Source organism: Sarcophilus harrisii, chromosome 3, assembly GCF_902635505.1.
Source record: "Sarcophilus harrisii chromosome 3, mSarHar1.11, whole genome shotgun sequence".
Lineage (NCBI taxonomy): Eukaryota > Metazoa > Chordata > Mammalia > Dasyuromorphia > Dasyuridae > Sarcophilus > Sarcophilus harrisii.
The window spans coordinates 428,907,484-428,933,048 of record NC_045428.1 but is presented as its reverse complement, the minus strand read 5'-3'; the positions used below and the strand labels follow the sequence as shown (position 1 = coordinate 428,933,048).

General features: G+C 33.9%; 1 protein-coding gene across 7 annotated transcripts in view; it reads left to right on the top strand.

Moving 5' to 3' along the window:
• The window catches only part of NBEA (neurobeachin), a 727,838-nt gene that overhangs the window by 356,891 nt on the left and 345,382 nt on the right, over nucleotides 1-25,565 (top strand). For all 7 annotated transcript variants that reach the window (XM_031960710.1, XM_031960705.1, XM_031960707.1 and 4 more), the window contains one exon: nucleotides 9,571-9,635. In XM_031960710.1, coding sequence (XP_031816570.1) covers nucleotides 9,571-9,635 — 65 coding nt within the window. The remainder of the gene's footprint in view (nucleotides 1-9,570; nucleotides 9,636-25,565) is intronic.

Below are 25,565 nucleotides of genomic sequence, written 5' to 3'. Positions count from 1 at the left end.
GGCAAGGCTTGATTTTGAAAATGATTATTGATCTGAGATTCAAAGTAAGAGATTCAACAAGGTAAGGAGAGCACATTCCAGGCCCAAAGAGTGCAAGGATATGGAAATGAGAGGTGTACAGTAGCACAGAACTGAAACAGGTTGTGAAGAAGAGTAAGAAGACCAGTTTAACTATATTGTATATTGCAGAGGGTTGAGTAATGAGGTTGAAAGAACCATGTTCAGCCCAGATTGTGAGGGACTTTCAAAGTCAAATAAGAGCAGTTTTCCTTTAGCCTACAACTTTTTAAACTGCAGATCTCAACTCCATATGGGGTCATATAACTAAATTTGGGGGTTGTGAAGTTATGATTGATTTTTTTACACCTATTTTACATACCTGTATACTCAAGGATCATATAAAACTATTTAGGCTAAAAAGGGGTTACAAATAGAAAAAAGTTTTAAAGCACTGCTTTAGCCTAGACAGCCACTAAAAGTTTTCAAGTAGGGGAATGAGATGGACAGACTTCACTTAAGAGAAATCAGTCTGGCAGCTAAGTTAAAGAAAGGTTGAAGAGGGGATAGATGTCAGAGAAATCAATTAGTAGGTGATTATATATAGTAGGTTGCTATTTAAGTAATCAGAAGGGAGCAGATGCAATAGAAGATATTGTTTGGCAACTGATTGAATATTTAAGATGAGCAGAGTAAGAAATAGAAGATGATTCAGAGATTGAGAATAAAGATAATGGATAAGACCTGGACAGAAGTACAGAAGTTTATAATATTAATAATAATAATGAGTCTCGATCTTAGACCACATGTACAACAAAATTAAAGATTCAATAAATAAGCATTTATTAAGCATCTGTATACCAGATACTGTGTTAGAAACTTGAGATAGAAAGACAAAATCCCAAGAGTTCTTGCCCTCATTGAGCTGACATTTTTTTGGGGAAAAGAAATTCATGCCAGTTTATACACATAAATATATATAAATACTTATATATACAAAGACAAGATATTTAAATAAGAATTTTATGTAATTTTGAGGAAAGAACCAGAATTTGCATGATGCTAGTATGAAAGTATATAATTGTGAGGAGAAGAGGATGCCTCACCATCAAGACTTCCCCAAGCATCTCCTGCCTGACTTCCAGCTTCTCTTGACAGTTTCTTAATGCTGTGGTAAAAGGAGAGAGAGAAAAAAAAATTTCCGGCCTGACCTTCAGTTTCCCTTGGAAGCATAAGTGCCAATTTATCATACTAGTCTTCTGCTACTGAGTTGAGGTGAGAGGGCTGCATATGATCTCATTCCTTCCAAGTAACTGATCAAGGTGGGGAATCTAGTATGCTTTTTGCTCCCCGTTGCTCCCTAAAGTACTCCTTCTACCACTATCACCCACTAACCTTTTATTTGAGGTTCATAGAATCCACATAATCAAAATTCTGGTAGCTATTATTTATAGACCGTTAAACATAGATATTGATACTCCCTCAAACATCCTAACCTTCATTTTCTTCAACTTACTCCCTTCCTTTGACCTATTTTTCCACTATGGCTCAGCCACATCTTTGTAAGATGGTCATGCCCTGGATTTTGTCATCATCCGTAAATGTACCATCTGCATGTTCACAAATGACAAAATCTCCTAATCAGATCATTCTGTTTGCTTTCTACCTCTCCCTTTTGCCTTCTATTCCTAAACCTTGTTCTATATGTACACCATAATGCCCGATACTTTGACCCATTCCCTCATCTATGCACTAGCTACTCTCTTGCTTTCTGGATCCTAACTCCTTGTTAGATAGTCCAACTCTGCATTGTTCTTTTCAGTCCCTTTTCCCCTTATCATGCTTCTGATCTTGCTATTTTTTACCTTATCTTTGCATCACTCACATTATCCTCTGTCTTTGCTCCCACCATGTACTGCAAAACTAAGGTAAAGAAAATTACACAACTGTTCTAATTAGGTTCACTACAGATTTATGTGATACCAACTGGGCCCTCATTGCCTAATTAAACACTCACCATAGCAATTATTCCAGGATCCTTTTCAAATCTTTCTTTAAACTTCCCATCTCTATCTCTCACCCCACCCTCTTAGCTGAGAATCATGCCTCATATTAAAGAAAAAAAAATGAAGCCATTCTCGTATAGCTTTGCCTTCTCCTGGAGTCTTTATTTCATATTACCCAGATTTCTCTCTCACTATCTCCCCCGTCATACCTTGTCTCACATGAAAAGGCAGCCCTTTTCCTTACCAAGATAAACCCTTCTACTTGCATAAATGAACTCATTTTAGCCTGTCTTTTCCAGTAAATCATCCCTTCTGTCATCCCCACACTCACTTATCTTCAGTCTCTCCATTTATGGGCTGTTTTACTGCTACCTACAAAGATGCCCATGTCCATCCTCAAAAAACCCTCATTTGATTGATCCATCTCTGCCCTTCATTATCTCTGTGGCTTTTTCTTGTTAAATTCCTTGAGAAGATCATTTAAAATAGGTGCCTTCACTTTACCTCTGTCTCTTAACTCTTATGTAGTCTGACTTCCAATCTAATCAAAACTGAAACTGTTCTCTCCAAAGTCACCAGTAATCTCTGAATTGCCAAATCTAAGGACATTTCCCAATCCTCATCCTTCTTGACCTCTCTGCAGTCTTTGACAATGTGAATCATTCTCTTTAGTTTTTCTCAGATAGTCTTCTCTCCTCATGGTCTTCTCTTTTATATGCTTGCTCCTCAATATTCTTTGGAGGTCAAGTTCACTAATACCAACTAAGATGCTTTGAGCCCTCTTCTGTTTGCCCTTTATACTATTGTATAGCCCCTATGCATTCACTTATCATCTATGCTAATGGTTCTCCTATCTATCTGTCCAGCCCTCTCTGTTGGCTTCCAATCTCTTTATCTATAATTGCCTGTTACACACCTCAAACTAGATGTCCTGTAGATAACTTAAAATAAAGATACTACAACTCATTTTCTTTTCCCCAAAATCATTCTCCATTGCACATTTCTGTTATTGTCAGGGATGCCACTATTTTTTCAATTAACCAAGCATGCAATCTTGACTCCTCACTTGGTGTCACATACCCCAGGTACTTTTTTTCAATCTGTGTCCAAGGCCTCTTCATTTTACATTTGTAATGTCTCTCTTATGTGACCTCTTCTCTCCTATGTCATCCTCCCAACTCACTAAGTTCTAGTGGCTCCCTGTCACCTTCAGAATAAAATATAATATCCTTTGTTTAGCATTCAGAGCTTTCCATAAATTAGGCTTTCTTCCTTTACAGTCATTTCATACCTACTATTTCACTCTTCCTCCCTTAACCCCTCACTCTTTGCTCTAGTATCTTGATGTTTCTAACACAAGTTATTCTACTTCTTGGCTCCAGGATTTTTTCCTTATTGTATCCCTGCTCCTGGAATGCTTTCTGTCCTCATCTCTGCCTCCTGAATTTCTTCCCCATTACTCTTAATACTAGTGCCTTCTTTCTATTGTTTGTTTACAGTTTAACCTTGTATAGCTTGTTTGTACTTACTAGTTTACCACCAAAGTCCTCCCTATGTCATTTCCTATACAATACATCAGAACTTGCACAGAGTGGGCGGGGGCCATTCTTTCTCCAAGCATATATTAATAAGAGTATGGTCCAATTACTATATAGCCTCACGTGCTTGGGACCTCAGTGCATCAACTCGAACTTCAGCCCATTACATTTATTGCTTCCCTTCTAATCTCCAAGATTAATTTCAAGGAATTTTCAATGGACAAATTGTTTTTTACATGAAATGTATACCATATGTTTAAGATTGACATCAGTAATTGGGTAACTCAAAAGAAAGATTGGGCCAGAGTTGAGTATGATTTTACTAAAAAGCAAAACTATCTAGGAAAAGATAAAAATAATAATTAGTTACATAAAGTACAGAGGAAGAGAGAGACATGGAGACACTGGGTTGGGGGAGGGCTAGTACTTCTGAAAACCTATTCACATTGGGAATGGGTTAAATGGGCAACACTACATCTTCAACCTTCTGAAGCAACCTTCAAAATCTATAAAGAAATAAATTTGGAAGGATGGGTAGAGGGGGACACAACGAATGGAGGAAGAAGACAAAGGATAGATTCATGGATGGGGGAAATTAAGTAATAGCAATATAAGTTAAAGAGCAGAATTAAAGCAGAAGAGATAGCAGGGATAGGAAAAAAAGAGATATACAGAAACACTACAACCAAGATCAGGAATAGAATTTATATTTTTTAAAAGTATGACTAAAGATAAGGTCAAAATGCAAATTAGGAGAACAAATAATAATCTACACCTCTCAGATCTCTGAAGATAGAAGGAATTTATGAACAAAGAACAAGAGAACATTATAAAATACAAAATGGATAATTTTGGTTATATTAAATTAAAAAGGTTTTGTACAAACAAAACCATTGCAGACAAGATTAGAAGAGAAGCAAAAAACTGAGAGAAAGTTTTATATTCAAGGGTTCTGATAAAGGCCTCATTTCTAAAATATATAGAGAATTGACTCAAATTTATAAGAATACAAGCCATTCTCTAATAGATAAATGGTCAAAGACATGAACAGACAATTTTCAGTTGAAGAAATTAAAACTATGAAAAAAAATGTTCTAAATCCCTATTGATCAAAGAAATGCAAATTAGGACAACTCTGTACCAATACACACTTCTCAGATTGGGTAAAATGATAGGAAAAAAGTTCATACTAATGCATTGTTGGTGGAGTTGTGAACTGATCCAGCCATTCTGGAGAGCACTTTGGAACTATGCTCAGAAAGTTATCAAACTGTGCATACCTCTTTGATCCAGCAGTGTCTCTACTGGGCTTATATCCCAAAGAGATCTTACAGAAGGGAAAGGGACCCACATGTGCAAAAATGTTTACGGCAGCCCTTTTGTAGTGGCAACGAACTAGAAACTGAGTGGATGCCCATCAGTTGGGGAATGGCTGATTAAGTTATGATATATGAATGCTATGGAATATTGTTCTATAAAAAACAATAAGAAGGATGAATTCAGAAAGGCCTGGAGAGACTTACATGAACTGATGCTGAGTGAAGTGAGTAGAACCAAGAGAACATTATACATGGCAATAGCAAAATTATGCTATGATCAACTGATAGACATGGCTCTTTTCAACAATGAAATGATTCAGGCCAATTCCAAAAGACTTGTGATGGAGAGAGTCATCTGCATCCAGAGAAAGGACTGTGGAGACTGAGATAACAACATAGTATGATCACTTTTATTTGTTTTTTATTTTCTTTCTCAATTTTTTATCTCATTTTTCTTATTCATCATAATAAATGTAGAAATAGATTTAGAAGAATTGCACATGCTTAACATTTATTGAATTATTTGTTGTCTAGGGGAGTGGGGTGAAAGGAAAGAAGGGAGAAAAATTTGGAACACAAGGTTTTGCAAGGATGAATATTGAAAACCATCTTTGAGGTTTGGCAATTGTCAATGCTGTAAAGTTACCCATACATATAACCTGTAAATGAAAGGCTATTAAATAAAAAAAACATTAAAAATAAAATAAAAAAGAAGAAAAAGAAAACTATCTTTGCATATATTTTGAAAATAAAAGGCTGTTTTAAAAAAAAAAAAAAGCAAATACAGTTAGTGATTATTGATCTTAGATAAAGTTGAACCTAAAAATTTAGTTGAGAGAAATCTACATTAAATGTCAGCCATACTAATATTGTTTTAGATGCATGTTTACATATGGGCAAATGTATATATGTATATTTTTGAGTATATGTGTATATCTGTGTACATGTATATGTGTGTGTATCTGGGGGTGGTTGTGAATATATATTTATATGTGTGTGTGTGTACTTGGGTTTTTTTTTTTTGTGTGTGTGTGTGTGTGTGTGTGTGTGTGTGTGTGTGTATGTGTGTGTGCTTAACTGTAGCCTGTTTGAGGAAGGGAAGAAGGAGTAGGAGAGGGGAGGAAGGGGGAGATGTTAAGGGAAAAAAGTATGCAGCAGAGAACAAAAGAACAACCTACAAGGAAGCAAAGAAAAGATGGACACTAATGAATACAATTTCTTTTGCTACTATATGTCCTTTCTTGGATTGGAATTTTATTGTTACATATTTTGAACCTCTCTGATGTTCTACTGGGCACATGACAATGTTCTGTTCTGTTCTTTTCTTTTCTTTTCTTTTCTTTTCTTTTCTTTTCTTTTCTTTTCTTTTCTTTCTGTTCTTTTTTTTTCCTTATTCAATGAAATAAATAGAATTTTTTAAAAAGATGATTGCATATGAAACTACAAAACTATTATGTACAATTTGCTATTATTTTAAAAATATAATAAAGGTATTATGCCAAAAAAAGAGAAGAGGGTTGGGCTATTATGACTACAGGTTATTTCTCTTGTAAGATCTTTATAAACACAAAGTATATATATCTTTATGTCTCCTAAGTGTCCAGTAGAATAGGTGCTTTATATATTTTTGGTGAATTAAATTGAATTCTTCCCAAACTCCTCAAGTACCTCACTGATTTACATTGTCATTAGCAATATATAAATTATTAATTTCTCTAATTCCCACCCAATATTGAGTTTTATCATTTTATATATTTTTAATTTGATAGACATAAATAGCAGAAGAAGAAATAGTTCTAGAAGGAAAAGACTATGACTACAAGAGTAGAGAGAAGAGAAAAGTTGTAGAGGCAAATTTGGCAAGAAATGATAACTGACTGAAGGATGAGGAGAGGGCAGAGTCAAGAACAACTCTGTGACTTCATAGTTGTGACTATAAGAATGGCCGTGCCTCCAGTAGGACTGGGAAGTTTGAGAGATATATCTCATGGGTACTTCTAGTAAAAGATGTCCAACATGAAATTAGTGTTATTGGAAGGCAATTTAATAGAAAGTTTAAGGCTCAAAATATAGATTTGGAAGTCATCTAGATGTAGATAAACATTTAATCCTTGTAAGCTGATGTGAGAGTATGAAGATAAAAGAAGCTGAAAAGGACAGAACTTTAGGAGACACCCAGAGTGAAGGACCAGGACGTAAATAATTACCCATTAGAGGAAATGGAGAAAGCACATTTAGAGAGAAAGAAAATCAAAAGATCACAAGCCAGTTAGTTAATTAATGACTACTTATTAAATGTGTACTATGTTTCAGGCACCGGGGATATAAAGAAAGGCAAGTGGCATTCCCTACCCTTGAGGACCTCACAATCTAATGAGGAATATAACATGCAAACAACTATGTACAAACAAACTATATACAGGATAAATAGGAAATAATCAATAGAAAGTAAGCACGTAAATTAAGAAGTATTGGGAAAGACTGGGATTTTGGCTGAGACTGGAAGCAAGCTAGGGAAGCCAAAATATGGAAATAAGATGAGGAACCATTTCAGGCATGGGAGACGGCTAGGAAAAATACCTACTTTACTCAGGAGAGGCATTGCCTTTTTGAGGAACAGCCAGGTAGCCAGTGTTACTGAATCACAGAGAACTTTGGAATTAGAAGTTCTTATATCAGAAAACTGGAAAAGTAGCAGATTATAAAGGACTTTGAGTGACAAACAGAGAATTAATTTTTATTTATTTTTTTTGCTGAGACAGTTGGGGTTAAAGGACTTGCCCAAGGTCACACAGCTAGGAAGTGTTAAGTTTCTGAGGCCATGTTTGAACTCAGGTCCTCCTGACTTCAGGGCTGGTGCTCTAGCCACTGTGCCACCTAGCTGCCCTGAGAGTTAAAAATTTTAAAACCACTGTTCTATTTTGAATAGGAAGGTGACATGATTGTCCCTGCACTTTAGGGAAATGACTTTTAACACTTATGAGTCAGAGGTGAAGGAAAAGGTAATAGTAAAAGGTATCTAAGTGATGTGAGATCCAAGAAAGGAGAGAAGCTACAGAAGTATCTAATTGGATTAGTGATGAGAAAAGACTATAAAATTTTTAGCAGATAAGGATCATTAATTACTCTTCTTAGAATAGTTTTAGTAGGGAGTAGACATACAGAAGTAGCCTTGCAAAAAGTTCACAAATGGGAAGTAAGAAAATGAGTTTATTAAAGATTTGAGAGTCCTACACCTCTTTCTAGACAGCAGCAAATTACCACTATGTATAAAACAGTTTAAAATAAAGAAGAGAGAGAATGACCAAAGGAACAAGATTTTAATGAGCATCGAAGGGAAAAAGGATGGGGGAGTGAGGGTGGGTTGATCCAAAAAATTTAAAGGTAAGAAACAATGTATAGTTCAATTGATTAAATACATAATGAAGATTATAAGGGAAAATGATGAGCCTCCAAATCCCAAAATAGTGATTACAGTCTAGGAAATGAGAGGAGTGATTGAGTTACTGTAGGTCTTGATTTGGTGAGAACAAACTTAAAAATAATGGAACAAAAATGTATCCATTTTTAATGATCCTTTTAGAGGGATACAGTCAATATCACACCATTTTCTGAGCCTTTTACTTCTCACTTACTTGTGTCAAACACCCCATTCTTTCTCTGTTTGGCACTATCGTGTGATACATCAGAAGATTCATCAGAATCCTCATAGAATTTTATCAGTAGAAATGAAAATAAATAAAAAAGGTTGCTCTCTGCTTTCCTGCCATTACCTAAGGATTTTGAGATCTTTCTATATGAACTCCAGCTACTTCTGTGTTTGAATGAGTTCCTGAAAAATGAGACTATCATTATTTTCTGTTTTAATCCCCACCACTTATCATAGTGTTTTACATGTAGTAAATGCTTTTTCATTTATTCCTTCATTAATTCAGAAATTCCTAACAATAATATTAGGAAGGTTTTCCACTTTTTGTGATCCATGGATCACAGCATACCTAGATTCTTTTATCCCTTGCTGTATCTCCAGCTTTTCCTGATTTCAGGCCTGGCACTGGTATCCACTGGGCCAACTAGCTGCCCACTGATAAATGATTTTTACAGTGACCAGTTCACATTTTACACTCCCAAGTTCTCATAATCTTTTAAGCACTAGAAAGGTTAAGTTTTGTGGCAATTGGCTTTAATGCTGCGTATTTTCCCTGATAGCAAATAATTCAGTTACTTATAATCAATCAGAATATTACAGTAATCAAAATATTTTTCTTTTCAAACCATTTGAAATAAGTAGGTATTTACTATATCTTTTTTCACTTTAAAATTATTAGAAGTTAAAACATGAAAAAATATCATTTGGACTAATATTTATGGGTTGAATTATTTAGTTTTAATCCCAATTACTTATGTTGATTGCAAGCACCAGTATTGATCATTTGGGAATGAGAACCCAACTATGCAATAAAGTTTATATGTAGTATAATAGCAGACAATACAAATACTGAATTTATGTAAATATGTGTTTTTATTCCAATAAAGTTTGAAATAATTTTGAAATAAAATCATGTATGGAAGTTTAAAAATCCAACTGTTCAACCAACACATTTCTATTGTTCCATTGTTCCTCTTAGCCAGTCGAATCAAGTATATTCATCTTATTCTACTACCCTTACTTCTTTAAACATGCTCTGATTTGTTTATTTTTCCATTTAGGAGTGGCAAAATTCAATTCAGAAGAATGCAGGACTTGCATTTATTGAACTCATCAATGAAGGAAGGTAATTATTTTCAAGTTTTTAGAGAAGTAGTCATTTTATATTTTAGTTTAACTTAAACTATATCCTTTAACTATCAGCTCCAAAAAGACTTAAAAAGTTGTTTTTAAATTCAGTGAGAGTTACTATATAGGCATTTGGGTAAGACATATTTATTTTATTAAAACATAAAATGTTAGGCTCGTTTATTTACCGAAAAACCTTTTACAAAGCAAAAGGGCCAGAAAGGTTTATGAGATTTATTTGAGATTTGAGCCACAATCTCACTGAGTAGCAAGGTTTTTTACACGGAGGATCAAGAGAATCCAATCTGTAAACCCATCTGCCACTCCATCTGTTTGGGGAACATAGTGTTTACTGCATACTTCCTCATTTTTATTATGAAGCAAATGTTTGTCATATATTCAAAACAGACAAAATATTGAATTATTCTTCTATAAAGTTGATAATCCAAGATGGAATACTTATTCTATACATGTGTATCTTGAATTTTAGCTGTCATTTTACTTTCCTTTATTTTCCATTCCTTTATTTACAGTCGACTAGTAAAGGGCTTTCTTTGGCTTAGTTGGCAGTGACATATCAAGCCAGATGTACCTATCTCTTCTATGACATGTGTGGCTTCTAAGCCAGATACTTAAATTCTTCACAACCCACTTTTTTAAAAAAAATTAAACTTTTAACATGCATTTTGGTCACTATTGCTCTTTTTCTTCAAGATGATTTATCTTCTTGAAATGATAACTGTTTTGCTAAAAATCATTTCCAGTTCTTCTCTAATTTACTGTATTCTGTTTAAAAAAATCATTATAGTATAGGTTAGATTAAACAAGAACCTCTCTTTGGTGTAATGGAGTGAAAAAGGCTTGAAAAAGACTTACTCTGTTTATACACTAATAATTATGGTTTATATGGCATTGCTACTAACAATCTCAAATTTATTTTTGGTGGGCAAATGATATAAATTATAAATCATATTCATAGATTAAGAATTTGATTCAGAGTTATGCAGAATACATTTTAATTTTGAGTTAAGAATTCAAGTGTCTTAATTCATAGGACTATATTAATTCATTTGAATTGTGTAAATAAGATATATTACCCTTTAGGCTTCAGTTTTTTCATCTGTTTAATATAGAAGTAAGATGTGATGATCTCTCAGATTCCCTTCAGTTCATAATCCCAATCACTTCTATAGCATCACTGCTATAGGCTCATCTTCTTTGAATACTCCTAATAAGAAAATCACTGTCATGAAGGAACCATTTAATTTTTAATTCTAGTGATTTTTTTCTCTCTCCAAAAAGAAAAAAAAAATAATTCATCTAGTGGTCTTAATTCTGGCCTTTGAAGCAACATAAAAATCTATTCTTTTCAAAATGAGGTTGTTTCAATGTACGATTCTATCTTCCCCTTAGTCCTTCCTTTAAATTAAACTTTCCCAGATATTTGAACTTAATACCTCTTCTAGTGGTATGATTTCTAGATTCTTAAGCTTCCTCTTATTTTTTGCTTCAATCCTTATTTTCAGAGTCCTTACCTAAAGTGAACTGATTGCTTTTTGTGTAGCCTAACAGCAGAAAAAGAATAGTTCCTTTCATTTGTATTCTATATGTGTTAATTTAGCAGGTCAAAAATTAAATTAGCTTTCTTAGGAATTATATATTCTTGTAGTAGCTTATGGTTAACTAAAATTCTCTAAATCTTGTAAGAATTTATAAACAGTCTTCTTTCCCCCATGCTGTATCTGCATACTTTTGTTAACCCCTAAACTGGTGAGGTAGAATTCTTGACTTTTTCTTTTGAAACTTTAAGAAAATATTTTAAGATTTTCACAAAAATTTATTTTGTTGTTGACAGTTTATATTTTTCTTATTAGAAAGATAATGAGGGAAGTTTAGGGCTGATAAGATAAATCAAAACTTGAGATGAGGCATTTTTTAATAAGTGAGATTTTTTATTATTTTAGGTTTCTGGAAAGGGTACAGAGAATTGTTGTATAGGGAAACTGAACTGCATATAAACTATTCCCTAGCTACTATATATTGGAAATATAATGTTGCCACTTCAAAATTTTATTTGAAAGTTGGTTGTTTAAAAAAAAAAAAATTATCTGATATTCTAACTAGGGAAAAGGGGTAAGGAAACTTTTTTTTTAAATTTATTTAATGGCCTTTTATTTACAGGTTATATGTATGGGTAACTTTACAGCATTAACAATTGCCAAACCTCTTGTTCCAATTTTTCACCTCTTACCCCCCACCCCCTCCCCCAGATGGCAGGATGACCAGTAGATGTTAAATATATTAAAATATAAATTAGATACACAATAAGTATACATGACCAAACTGTTATTTTGCTGTACAAAAAGAATCAGACTCTGAAATATTGTACAATTAGCTTGTGAAGGAAATCAAAAATGCAGGTGGGCATAAATATAGGGATTGGGAATTCAATGTAATGGTTTTTAGTCATCTCCCAGAGTTCTTTCTCTGGGCGTAGCTGGTTCAGTTCATTACTGCTCCATTGGAAATGATTTGGTTGATCTCATTGCTGAGGATGGCCAGGTCCGTCAGAACTGGTCATCATATAGTATTGTTGTTGAAGTATATAATGATCTCCTGGTCCTGCTCATTTCACTCAGCATCAGTTCATGTAAGTCTCTCCAGGCCTTTCTGAAATCATCCTGTTGGTCATTTCTTACACAACAATAATATTCCATAATATTCATATACCACAATTTATTCAGCCATTCTCCAGCTGATGGACATCCACTCAGTTTCCATTTTCTAGCCACTACAAAAAGGGCTGCCACAAACATTCGTGCACATACAGGTCCCTTTCCCTTCTTTATGATCTCTTTGGGATATAAGCCCAGTAGTAACACTGCTGGATCAAAGGGTATGCACAGTTTGATAACTTTTTGAGCATAGGAAACTTTAAAAAAAAAAAAAAAAAGTTGAATTTGAAACAGTTTTTCAAATAATAATGTATTTCTCATCTAGTTTATCCCTAGGTCTTTACTACTCCATAACAACTCACTAAAAAAGAAAATTCAAGTATAAACATGAAGGTTTTCTTTTCTTTTTAAATGTGTATTGAGAAAACTTTGGGGAGATGTTTTTCTTAGCCCTGATAGTTTTTGTTTAACCTTATGGTTTAAACTTTAGACTCTAAAGTGTCATGTCGGAAGTGCTGGATTACCCTTTATTTACAGTCTATACAGGACAATGTAAGCCTTGATAGATATTCTTGGCTTTCATTCTTGCAAAGAATTACCTGTATAGGTCTATCTAAATTAATACAAACAAGCAGTTTAGCACCTTAAAAAGTTGCCTAGGGAGCTAAGATGTTATGTGACTCACACAATTAGTGTGTGTCAGAAATAGGCCCTTACCTCAAGTCTATGTGTCTCTCAAGGCACTCTACAACACTATTTCTCATTTGGGAAATATTTACTACGATGAAAAGATTAGGTTTTAACCAAATGATTATGTGTTTTTCTTGTAAGGATCAGCCTAGAAAAGTTCAAAAAGCTGTATTACTAGATTATTAGACTAGATAATATATTTTTAATCATGGTAACATATAAAACAGAAGCAGTAACATCAGTTTCTCCAATGAGAGCGCTCAAACTCTTTAAATCATGAGTCTTTTAGACTTTAAATTAATAATAATTTCATATGTTTAGATCTTCTGAAAACAAAGAGCAACTATCTTTGTACCCACAAGGATTTTTTTATAATCCTTTTTACAAATAATTTTTACTAATAGAACAGATATAGACAATGAGAAGATGAGTTCATTGTATTTATTCTCCCGGTGCCAGTTTATTTGTTTATTAAATATGAATTTTATCCCCCAAATTAAATTGAATGCTCCTTAAGGGAAAGATTCATATCTTATAATCCTTTTTATTACCTTATACAGTTGAATGCAAAATTGATGATCACTAAATGTTAACACCTCCATTTTCATAGTCTCAACATACTTAATCATTGGAAAAGATTTTTAGAGAGTATTCTAACCCTCTTATCTCATAATGAACTGATATGAACTCAAGGGGATAAATAATTTGGTTATTAAGGTTACATAACCAATTAGTATCAGAATTGCTTTTATAAAATCATATATCAGTGTATACTCTTTTTAACATTTCTTACTGTCATAAATCTGGCACATGAATTTTAGTCCCAAAATATGACATCTAAGAATTTTCTATAGAAATACCATGAAAGTCTCTCTTCTGTACCTAAAAGTATATCTTCTTTCATCTGATATTTTCAAAGGATTAAATAGTATGTGAACTAAAATACATTATTCACTCTACTTTTAGGATTTCATTCTTTAATGGTTTAATGGAGATGAACATAAGAATCAATAAGCGGAAATTGTTATAAATATTTATCCTATTTAACATCTAAACTTAGGAATATAATTCATCAATCATTGCTAGAGAGTATAATTGTGCAGTTGTCAACAATTAACAGGACAAAAACAGTTGATGAATGTGCAGTTGAATTAAAATACTCCCTAGTTCAGACTGAAATTATAACCTGGATCATTTAAAGAAATCTAACAAAGGATCTTTGTAATTAAAACAAAGCAAGGTTAATGAGATATAAAATTGCTTATAATCTCTATGCAATAATGATCTCATTTAAAATTGTTAAAAATGTGAATTGAAAAATTAGAAGAGTCTGATAGACTTAAATTGTAGCATTCAGGTAACCAGATTAATAAATAAAAATTTAGGTTAAATTATCCAAAATAAGACATCATGGTTCTTTTGGAAGGTTCTTAAGGAATAGAGGGAGTATTTGTAGCATTTACCATTTAACTTTTTTAATTTATTTTAAACAAAAATTCTTAATTATTATCTTCTTAATTTATTTCATACCAGGGAGTACTATGATTTCAATTGAGGAATTAAAAAATATAAAATCGAGAAATATATGTTTCTAAAAAGTTACTTAATTAGATTTTGAATCTTAGACATGTTTTATTTATGCCTTTTAAAGAGATATGAGATAGGCTGTAAATATATACATATATCTTTTAAGTTTCATAGATTAGATCTAAAGCATACTCTTTAAGTGAGACATAAACAATATTTATTTATAGTATCCCAAAAGCCTTATGGCAGTTTTAAACTTTAAAAGCTTTGAAAATAAATGCACACAAATGAATGTATGTGTATATATTTGCATTTTTTTTTTTAAACAAGAGAGTCATTTACATGACAGAAAGGATAACAAATATCTATGCTATGTCAAGGGTCTAGAGGAAGAGTCTTAGCATATTGAGGAAATTTCCTATGAATGATTTTGGGGAGGACATGAACAAGAATAGGATGACAGGGAATGGAGATTTTTTTTTTTTAATTTGAATAGTCAGATTGAGTGTTCATATTCATGAGAACACAGAGGCATCAAAGTATCTAATTTTTAAATAAATTTATAGAAATTAAGATATATAAAATTATTTTTATTAATAAAAATCAGTAAGTTGCTTTTCATATTGAGACTTGAAATCATGAGATATTTCAAAATTATTTAGGGTAAATTAATTTTATGTGAATTTAAGTATAGCTTATAGCCATTTTAATATACTTGAATAAGAATAGCTCAGAGTTTTACAATATTTTATGGTTCACAAAATATTTTATTCATGGTACTATGATCAAAATAATATACATATTCTCAGCCACACAAAGGTATTTGCGGGAAGTCACACAGCTATTAAACATCAGACCTTAGATTTGGACTTGTATTTCCTGATTTCAAATCCATTTTTTTTCCTACTGCCTTCTCTTCTGCTTTTTCATGCTGCCATCTGTTAAATGAGTAAGTCAATAAGCATTTGCTGTGTGGTGGATACTGTGCTAAAATGCTGGTGATACAAAGTAAGATAAAATAGTTTTGATATATTACATGTGCGCATATGCTAGAAAGGGAAAATTTTCTTGAAAAAGGTGCAATTTGAGCCAAGTCAAGACTTATGAGCTTCTTTAGGGCAAAAGTTGATCCAGTGTCCACATTGAGTGCGGTGCCAATATGTCCTGGTAGTGGAGGATTAGCATGATGCCTAAGGAGAACCCAACCAGACCAAATCAATAAAACAGAACAGGTTAACGTGCCCATGCCAGTTAGTATTGATATTGAGCAAACTGATAATCTTCTGTACTTCTAGTGAGATATTTAAGCCAAGTCTTCAGAAAAACAAACAAATAAACAAAAAAGGCAGAAGTGAGTTAGTGGAACGTTCTACACTTGGTAGGTTTCTCTTCTTGATACAAGTTTCTCCCTACTCTAGGCTGTTCTCCACCCATATATGAAAATTATCTTTCAAAAGCATAAGTCTTTCCATGTTATCCTCATATTCCATTCAGTAAACAGGTCTCCTGTTACCTCCAGGATGAAGAATATATATATTCTTTAATCTTTGACTTTTAAATCTCTTTACAACATGTTTTTCGAGTCTTTTTATAATTTTCTATTTTATTTATATATATATATATATATATATATATATCCTCTATGATCCAGTGACATTGGCCTCCTTGCTGTTCCTTTACATTATGCACTTCAATTCCCTGACTTTATTCCTTTTCACTGACTGCTCCTCATGAGTGGAATTCTTTTCTTTCTTGTTTTCACCTGATGACTTCTCTGACTTCTTTCAGGACATGGCATCTTTCCTATCTACAACAAATCTTTACCTCTTTCCCCTAATTTTGCTTTCCTTCTCCCCCATTCACTCCAATATGGCTAAAGTTTTCTCTCCGTTAATTATCTGAAATTTATCTTACATATATCTCATTTATACTGTTGTTAGCAAGTTGTCTTCTAATTCACTCGTGAGTTTCCTGAAAATAGGTAGTATTTTTACCTTTCTTTATATGTCCTGCTCTTATAGCGAAATGATTCTTTATGTTATTAATATTTGTGTATCAGACTTTTGTTATTGATATTTTGCAAAAATATTTTCTTATTCTATCACTTTTTTCCTAATCCTATTTTCATTAATTTTATATGTGTAGAAGCTTTTAAAAATATATGTAGTAAAAATTATGTAACTCATCTTTTTGATATATATTTTATCAGTCTTTTTCTAAAGCCTATTGAAATGATTATGTAATTTTTTCCATAATAAATTGTACAAATTTTTTGTTTTTATTTTTAACTTCCCAATTTGCTATTTTCTTTCCTTCAGAAAAATCTGTGGAGAGTTTCTATCTTTTGTCCTAAATTCTCCAGTTTTTAGTCAGATTGGCTTACTTATACTTTAAGAACTTCAATTATTGTCATTAGTTTGCTATTTTTATTTATTTGATTGTTCTTCATAACTATTATGGAAGTTGATAGAGATACTTTATTATTATTTCAAGTGACCTTGCAGAATAACCTGCACTTTCTTTACCTTCTTTAAAAGATTTTGACTCATTTTCCTTTGTTTCAGGGTACTTTTATCCACTGAATTGTATCTTTTTCTTCAAATGCTTGTTCGTTATTACCTTTTCTAGGTGAGATTTAATAGTTCTGAAACATTCTCCTCATTTTTCTAGGTGTTTTGCTGGAAATTTGGCATTAAAAACGTTCCCTTTGAAAGATCCAGCCCTATTATCCCTTGCCTCCAGTCCTTGCTGCCTCTTTTCTCTGACTCCCAGGGTTAGATGAGATCTGTTTCCTTTGGAAAGTTGTTACCAATTGAGAGACAGCTTTAGGGAGCCCCAAACAACTACTGAGCTATGACCTATCATATACCATTTCCTATCTCACTTTTCTAGGCTCTGCCATCATTTCAGCAACAGATTTTCTTGACTCCTTAGGTCCCTGGTAGCTGGTTTCAAAGGGGATGGTCAGGAAAGTATTCTCCAGAATGTTCTAAGTTGAATGCTCTGAAAATCAATAGTTGATAAACATTCTTGTGGAGTTCCTGGGTAGTAAACATATATCAACTGTACCTTGGCTCCTTCTGAAGCTACACTGGCTTTTGGGTTGATGATCTTCTTCCATTTGTACTATCAGCCTATTAAAGAGGACTCTGGCAAGTACCTTGACAGCAATGATTAAGAGAGAGACCCTCCCCCTCCCCATGATTGTCACAGAACAATGGACAGTGGAGGCATCCTTGAACTTCTGGGGCATAATCTCCTCTTGCCATATAGAAAATTTCAATATAGAAAATTTCAATCAGCTTTTATATGAACAATGGACTCTCTCTCTCTCTCACACACACACTCACACACACACACACACACTGTAAATCTCAGCTGGAATAGAATCAGCACCCGGTGCTTTGCCACACAAAGGTAGCCTAATGGCCTTTAAAAACCTCTTTAGTTGGAGCTTCACCTAAGGGGCGATTGATTTTAACCTGAGATAAATGTTCAGTGGCTTTAGCCTTGATTGATAATGCTTTGTTGCGAACACTATGGAAATATTTAACCCATCTCTGTAGGATCATGTCCTTATCACTAATCAATGTGGCTTCATCACCACTGAATAGTTGAGATGCATCATATATAGGTCTTTGGCCCACAAATAGCCCTCAGTACATTATACACTATACAACATTTATAAATCTGACCAAGCCTTTGACACTGTAAGTCTTGAGGGCTTATGGAACATTTTATGTCAAAATTTCGTTGCCCAGTGGAGTTCATCAGTATAATAGGTCAATTTCATGATTGCGTGCTTTCCCGAGTTTTGGACAATGGACAGTACTCTCAAGATTTTCCAGTCACTGATGCAGTGAAAACAAGGCTGTGTGCTTTTTCCTCTGTGTGTGTGTGTGTTTTTTTTTAGCATGATGTTCTTAACCATGATATCAAATGCCTTCAGTGAATACGAACATGGCATCAAAATTGGCTACTGCACAGATGGTAATTCTTCAACTTGAAAAGTCTATAAGCAAAAACTAAAATGGAGGGAGTATTGGTGCATGATTTTTTGTTTGCAAATCATTATCCACGAAATGCAGCCTCCTAAGCTGAGATGAAACGAAACATGGGTCAATTTTCCACTGCTTGAGCTAATTTTGGCCTAACAATTAACAGCAAGAAAACACAGGTGCTCCATCAGCTAGCACCATACCATCCATATGTAGAACCATTGGTTACAGCAAACAGAGAAGTTTTGAATGCTGTGGATAGGTTCATTTACTTTGGCAATATTCTTTCCAGAGTTTTCTACATTGACAATGAGGTTGACATAAACATTGCCAGAGCTCACTCAGTGTTTAGGAGGCTCCAAGGAAAAATATGGGAGAGGAAATGTATTAGACTGACTACCAAACCAAAGGTCTACAGAGCCATTGTGCTCACCTCATTGTTGTATGCCTGTGAAAACTGAACATTATACTAATGCCATTTCAGGAAACTGAATCACTTCCATTTGAATTGTTTTAGGAAGATTCTGAAGGTCACCTGGCAGGATAAGATACCAGACACTGAAATCCTTTCTTGAACTATACTGCCAAGCATTCAAATTCTACTTAAGAGAATGCCTTTCTATAGGGCTGCCACATTGTTTGAAAGTCAGATGTAAACTTGCCAAAAAGACTATTTTATGGAGAACTCACATAGAGCAAGCACTCACAAGAGAGTCAAAAAAGTGATTCAAGGACTTCCTCAACATATTTCTTAAAAACTTGAGAATTAGTTGTATGACATGGGAGACAGTGGCACAAGGACCATCCAACATGGTGTGTCCTCATTGGAGAAGATGCTGTGCTTTGTGAGCAAAACATAATTGAATTAGGCCAGAAGGAAACGTGAGATGTGCAAAGTTAGAGAATCCACCCAAATGTTCATATGGACTAATTGTTTGAAGCTTGTGGCAGAAAATTCCAAACTCATATTGGTTTGGTTAGCCACAGTTGAAATACACTAACTTGACTCCAACATAGTGATATCAGTTTTGTTCCTTTCCAAGAATGAAGGACAACAATCAATAAATAAACATTATTAAGTAATTGTACTCTGTGCTAAATCCTGGAGAAGCCATTGTGATTGGGATCTTTTGTCTCCCTTCCCTCCTTTTTTTGGGGGGGCTAGAGTTGAAGAAAATCTTTGTAGTCTGCACTTTTAGCTAACTTCTGTCAAAGATAACTAAAGGGTAAGTAAGAGTGGCTTGCCCAGGTTCAGATTTGAGAATATATTTGAATTCAGAAAGATGAGTCTTCTTGATTCCAGGCCCAGCACTCTATCCTCTTTGCTTTCTTATTCAAGGTGTTTACTTGTTAATATTTCATAAAATAAAAAGAATTTTAGTGGATATACTTCTATATTAGGAGGTTTCTATATATAGCATATGTGTATATGCACACAGACATAATACATATGCTCTATATATACATATTTATATATGTGTATGTGTTTGTATATAAATAATTTTGATCACCATTGGTTTTGTACTCTTTTACCTTTTCCATTTTTATATTCTCCAGTCTTTATACTCCTCCACAAATTTCTTTCCTCTTCAAATTCAAGATTAGTCTACTTCTTAGCTCTCAGTTCCTTCATATAGTGGAATAATGTCATAAAGTAATTCCAAAAACAAGGTTTCAGAAAGGGTAGCAGACACAAAAGTATTCTAATGCCTCAGGCTGGAGCAGGAGATACAGAAGCATGAAGAAACCAGAAATGGTGGGAAATGTGAAAACAACTGACTGGATGGAGTTTTGGTCTGTAGTTATTTTTTTCTTTAAGATGTACATTGTGATGTCAAACCTTAATTTTCCTCTTTTTAATCAGCACCCAATGATTGTTTTTAGTTGAAACTAAGCAAAACTAGCCTAATTCCTAGTTGAGGGAATAGCCCTCCAAATACCTAAAGATAATCCTCATCCTCCTTTTCCTGCCCTCTCCTCTCTTTCCCCCCTATATTCTCACTGGGTGATCTCCTTAGGATTAAATATCTTTTTCTTTTTTTCTTTATTTGTTTGTTTTGGTGTGACAATTGGGGTTAAATGACTTCCCCAGGGTCAAACAGCTGGGAAGTGTTACCTGTCTAAGGTCAGATTTCAGGCCCTTCTGACTAAAGGTCCTGTGCTGTATTTGCTGTACCATCTAGCTGCCCCAGATTAAGTATCTTTTCTATGCAGATGAATCCTATATCTATGTAACTAGCCCTACTATCTTTGCAGCTCTAAATCCTACATCATGAACTGTCTGGTTGGATATTGTAAACTAGGTGTTGACCAGGCATTTCAACCAGCATGTCTAAAAGAGAACTCATTATCATTCTCCCAAAACTTTCTCAACTTCCTTATTATTGCCATTCTTCTAATCAGCAGGTTATTCAATTTCACTCTTTTTTAACTCCTCACTCTCACTCATCCCACATATTTAATTTCTCCCTCCACAATATTTCTCCCACCTGGTCTCTTCTCACAGTTCACATTAGTTTAGTCCCTTTTATGGACTTTTATAGTAGCCACCTAACTGGTTTCCTTGTGTCAAATCTTTCTCTTAAGATAAATCTGACTTGCAACCATTTTTTAAAATAATAGCTTTTTAATTTCAAAATATATGCAAAGATAAGTTTTCAACATTTACCCTTGCAGAACCTTGTGTTCCAAATTTCTCCCTCCTTTTTCCCATTCCCTCCCTTAGACAGCAAGTGATCCAATATATGTGTTAAACATGTACAATTATTCTATACATATTTCCACATTTTTCGTAAAAGGAAAAAAATCAAGCAAATAACAACAAAAAAGTGATGATATTATGTTGTGATCCACACTCAATCCCCATAGTCTTCTCTTTGGGTACATATGGCTCTCTGCATCATAAGTCTGTTAGAATTGGCCTGAATCACCTCATTGTTGAAAAGAGCCACATCCATCTAAGTTGATCATCTCATAATCTTCTTCTTGCTGGGTACAATGTTCTTCTCTTGGTTCTACTCACTTCACATAGCATCAGTTCATGTAAGTCTCCCCAGGTCTCTCTAAAATCATCCTTTTGATCATTTCTTACATAACAATATTCCATTACATTCATATACCATAACTTATTCAGCCATTCCCCAGCTGGTGGGCATCCACTTAGTTTTTAGTTCCTTGCTACTTAAAAAAAGGCTGCTACAAACATTTTTTGCACAAGTAGGTCTTTTACATTTTTTATCTATTTTGAGGGATACAGACCCAGTAGTGACACTACTGGATCAAAGAATATGCCCAGTTTGATAGCATAATTCCAAATTACTCTCCAGAATGGTTGGATCAGTTCACAGCTCCACCAACAATGTATTAATGTCCCAATTTTCCCACATCCTCTCTAACATCATCTTTTCCTATCATCTCATCCAATCTGACAGGTGTGTAGTAATATCTCAGAGTTGTCTTAATTTACGCTTCTCATATCAATAGTAATTTAGAGCACCTTTTCATATCATAGAAATGGTTTCAATTTCTTTATCTGAAAATTGTCTGTTCATATCCTTTGACCCTTTATCAGATAGAGAATGACCTGAATTCTTATGAGTCAGTTCTCTATATATTTTTAAAACGAGACCTTTATCAGAACCCTTGAAATGTAAAATTTTTTCTTAGTTTATTGCTTCCCTTCTAATCTTATCTGCATTGGTTTTGTTTGTACAAAACCTTTTTAACTTAATATAATCAAAATGATCCATTTTATGTTCAATAATGTACTCTAGTATATGTATGTGTGTGTGTATGTGTGTGTTTGTGTGTGTATGTGTGTATATACATATATATATATATGGGAAATGGGAGCTTATGAGATTATCAAGGAAAATAGTATTGAGGAAGAAGAAAAGAGGACCCAAGATAGCGCTTTGGGGGCTCATATCATTGTGTACTACTGTGAGTCAGTGTGTACATGACTGGGTGAATTCCAGGAAAGAAGACTTGGAAAAAGTAATCAAATAGGTAAAAGAACTAGAAGTATTATGTAAACATAGAGAGAAAAGAGAGTGATCAGCAGTGACAGAAGCTGTGAAGAGAACAAGAAGAATAAGGATTGAGAAAATACTATTATATTTGACAGTTAAGAAGCATTGGTAACTTGGGTGAGAGCAATTTCTATTGACTGATGAGATTAATAGCCAGAAGTAAAGACATCTGTTACCTAACTTTTTCGAGGAATTTACCCAAGAAAGTGAAAAGAAATATATGTGACAAATAGTGGATTAAGCTAGGCCTTTTTTTTCTTAAGAATGAATATATAAGTATTTTAGGCAATTAGCAAGCAGCCAGAGACTAAAGATTAATAATGATAGAGGGGATGATGTGGTTTGTGGCGATCCATTGGAGAAGACAAGAGGGAATTGGATCACTCATACATATACTTGTACGTGTTAAAACTTTTGTTTCATCAAGGATTGTCTCATCTTTTAGTGTGAAACAGGATAAAAGGGGAAGATACTAAGGAAAAGTGTGATGAGAGATAATGAGGAGGAGGGAAGAATTTATTAATTCATATTCTCTACAGATCCTTAACCATGGGTTAAGTTACTTCTCTCCTCAATAAAATCCAGGTGCTCCCTCTAGGATTAAATATTAGCCCTTTCCTTCTTTGGGGGAGGGAGGAAATAGTTAACACAACCTGATTCCAGCTTACTTTTCCAGTCTCATCACATTACTTAATGAGCCAGCCAAACAAGGTTTTTTAACCTTGTTGTTTTTCATGGATAGCCTCCAAATCCTATCTCTATACATTTGGAACCTTCAGATTGTCCTGTTTCCAGATGGTATTATGTCTTTACTACTTAAAATCTCTTCTTATTGTTATACAACTTAAATATCACCTTTTCACATGAAGCCTTCCCATATATTCTTCCTCCTGTTGCGAATACCCTTCCTCCTCAAACCACTTAAATATGTGCATATTTACTTGTGTGTACATATTTGTCTGCATCAGTAGGAATTTTGCTTCTTAAGCTCAGAAACAGTTTTATTTTTGTCTTGCCTAGCTTATTGACTTGTAAATAATAAGAACTTAATAAATATTTATGAATTCATTTGATGGCATTCCTATTTACTGAATTGCCTCAGATGGCCTGCTGGCCCATTGGAACAATGTCTGTTTAATCAAGATGAGCTAAATCTACAGCTAGAGGCAGCTAGATAGTACAGTGGATACAATGCTACGCTTAAAAGTCAAGAACTTAATATTGTTCAGTAGTTACTGTCATGAGCATCTCTTATGTGTCAAGATGCTCTGTCAAGTACAAATACATCTCATTTACAACAGTCCTGTGAGGTAGGTGCCTCCATTTTGCAATTTAAGAAACTGAGGTCACTCAGCTAGTGTCTGACACTTATTAGCTGACAAGTCCCCTGTCTGCCTCAGTTTCTGCTTCTGTAACAGGAGTTGGAAAGGAAATGTCAGACCACTCCATTATCTGTACCAAGGAAACCTCAAATGAGGTCAGGAATCTTTCCTCTTCTCTTTCCCTTTTCCCTTTCTTCTCCTCCTCTTTCCTTTCCTTGTTTATTTTCTTCCTTCCTTCCTTTCCTCCATCCATCACTTGACACCTCCTGCCTTCTTTGTCTTCCTTCAAGACTCAGTTAAAATCTCATTTTCTGCACAAAGTCTTTTCCAGTCCTCTTTATTACTATCATTTTCCCCATTTAGATTACTTTCCATGTATTATACACACATCTTAGATCTATAGCTAATTGCTTATTCTGTCCCCCATTCAAATAAGAGCTCTTTGAAATCAGGGGGCATGTTTTTTCCTTTTTTTGTAAAGCATTTAGCATGTTGCCTGGCACATAATATATACACTATATATAAGTCTCTAGGCTTAGCAAAGTGTGTGCCAGACACATGTTTGTTACATAATCTACATTTTGAGGACTCTTTTAGAAATTATTTATAATAAACTATTATGCATTTTGCCCCTGTAGTGGTGATGAAAGTGGTCTTTTCACTTGTTTCAAAGTTTGTCATTTTGTTAAACTAGTCTCTGTTAATTGACCAAACTGTTAGCAGTTAGAATTAGTTGTCCCACTAAATTCTCCTTGTCCTTCTACTCAACTGAACAAAAATTTGTTAACTTTGTATTATATACAGCACTAGTCTGACCAAAAGAATGCCAGAGTTCCATCCAGGAACTCTAATATAAATATTCAAAAATCTTTTTGTGACTCTTTTGTTGAATTTCTTTGCAAATTACGAACAAGTATTTTTCAGTGAAAAATCCTCTTAACCCTAACCCTAAATTTTCTTTGTTGCGTTTTTTTTTTTTTTTTTCCTAATTTCAGGTGATTCAGATTAAAGTTGTCTCTGCCTAGTTATCTGGTATCTTAATTTAGTTTTTAGATATAATTTTATTTTTTCACAAATTATAGTTGTAAAAGATTTGTTCAATCTTTATAGTAATTTAGTATCTTTTGCTGCCCTTATCTTTATTTTTCTCAAAAGCTAGAGAGAATTCCCATTGGAATATGCTTATATCATTTTCAGTTAGTATTGAGGGATTACTGGTACATATTGCTGTTTCACCTTTCCTTCTGTTGTCAAAGATTGTCCCTACTGTCTCTGTCATACTTGCCTGTGCCATTCTCGTGAGATGAAGAGTGACAGGGCAGTTATTCAACCCAAATCTCATCATAGAGTAATTAATTCTGTGTCAGACAAGACATAGATTTTGGAAAGACTTCTACTGACAACTATCTTGGACTTAATTCTTCTCAATACTTACATAACTGATTTGGAACAGAGAAATTATGCAACTACCAGATTTGTAGGTAATATAAACCAGATACTGAAAATCACTTTAGAGATATTAAAAATATAGTCCATTATAATAAAATATTGATAAGAAAATGCAGTGAAATGAAATCAGCTCAAAAGAGTATGTATAATTTTCTGGAAAAAGTTATTTACATAATGCACTGCAGAGATTGAAAAATTAGATTGTATAATTATAGAACATTACTGTTGTAGGGAAT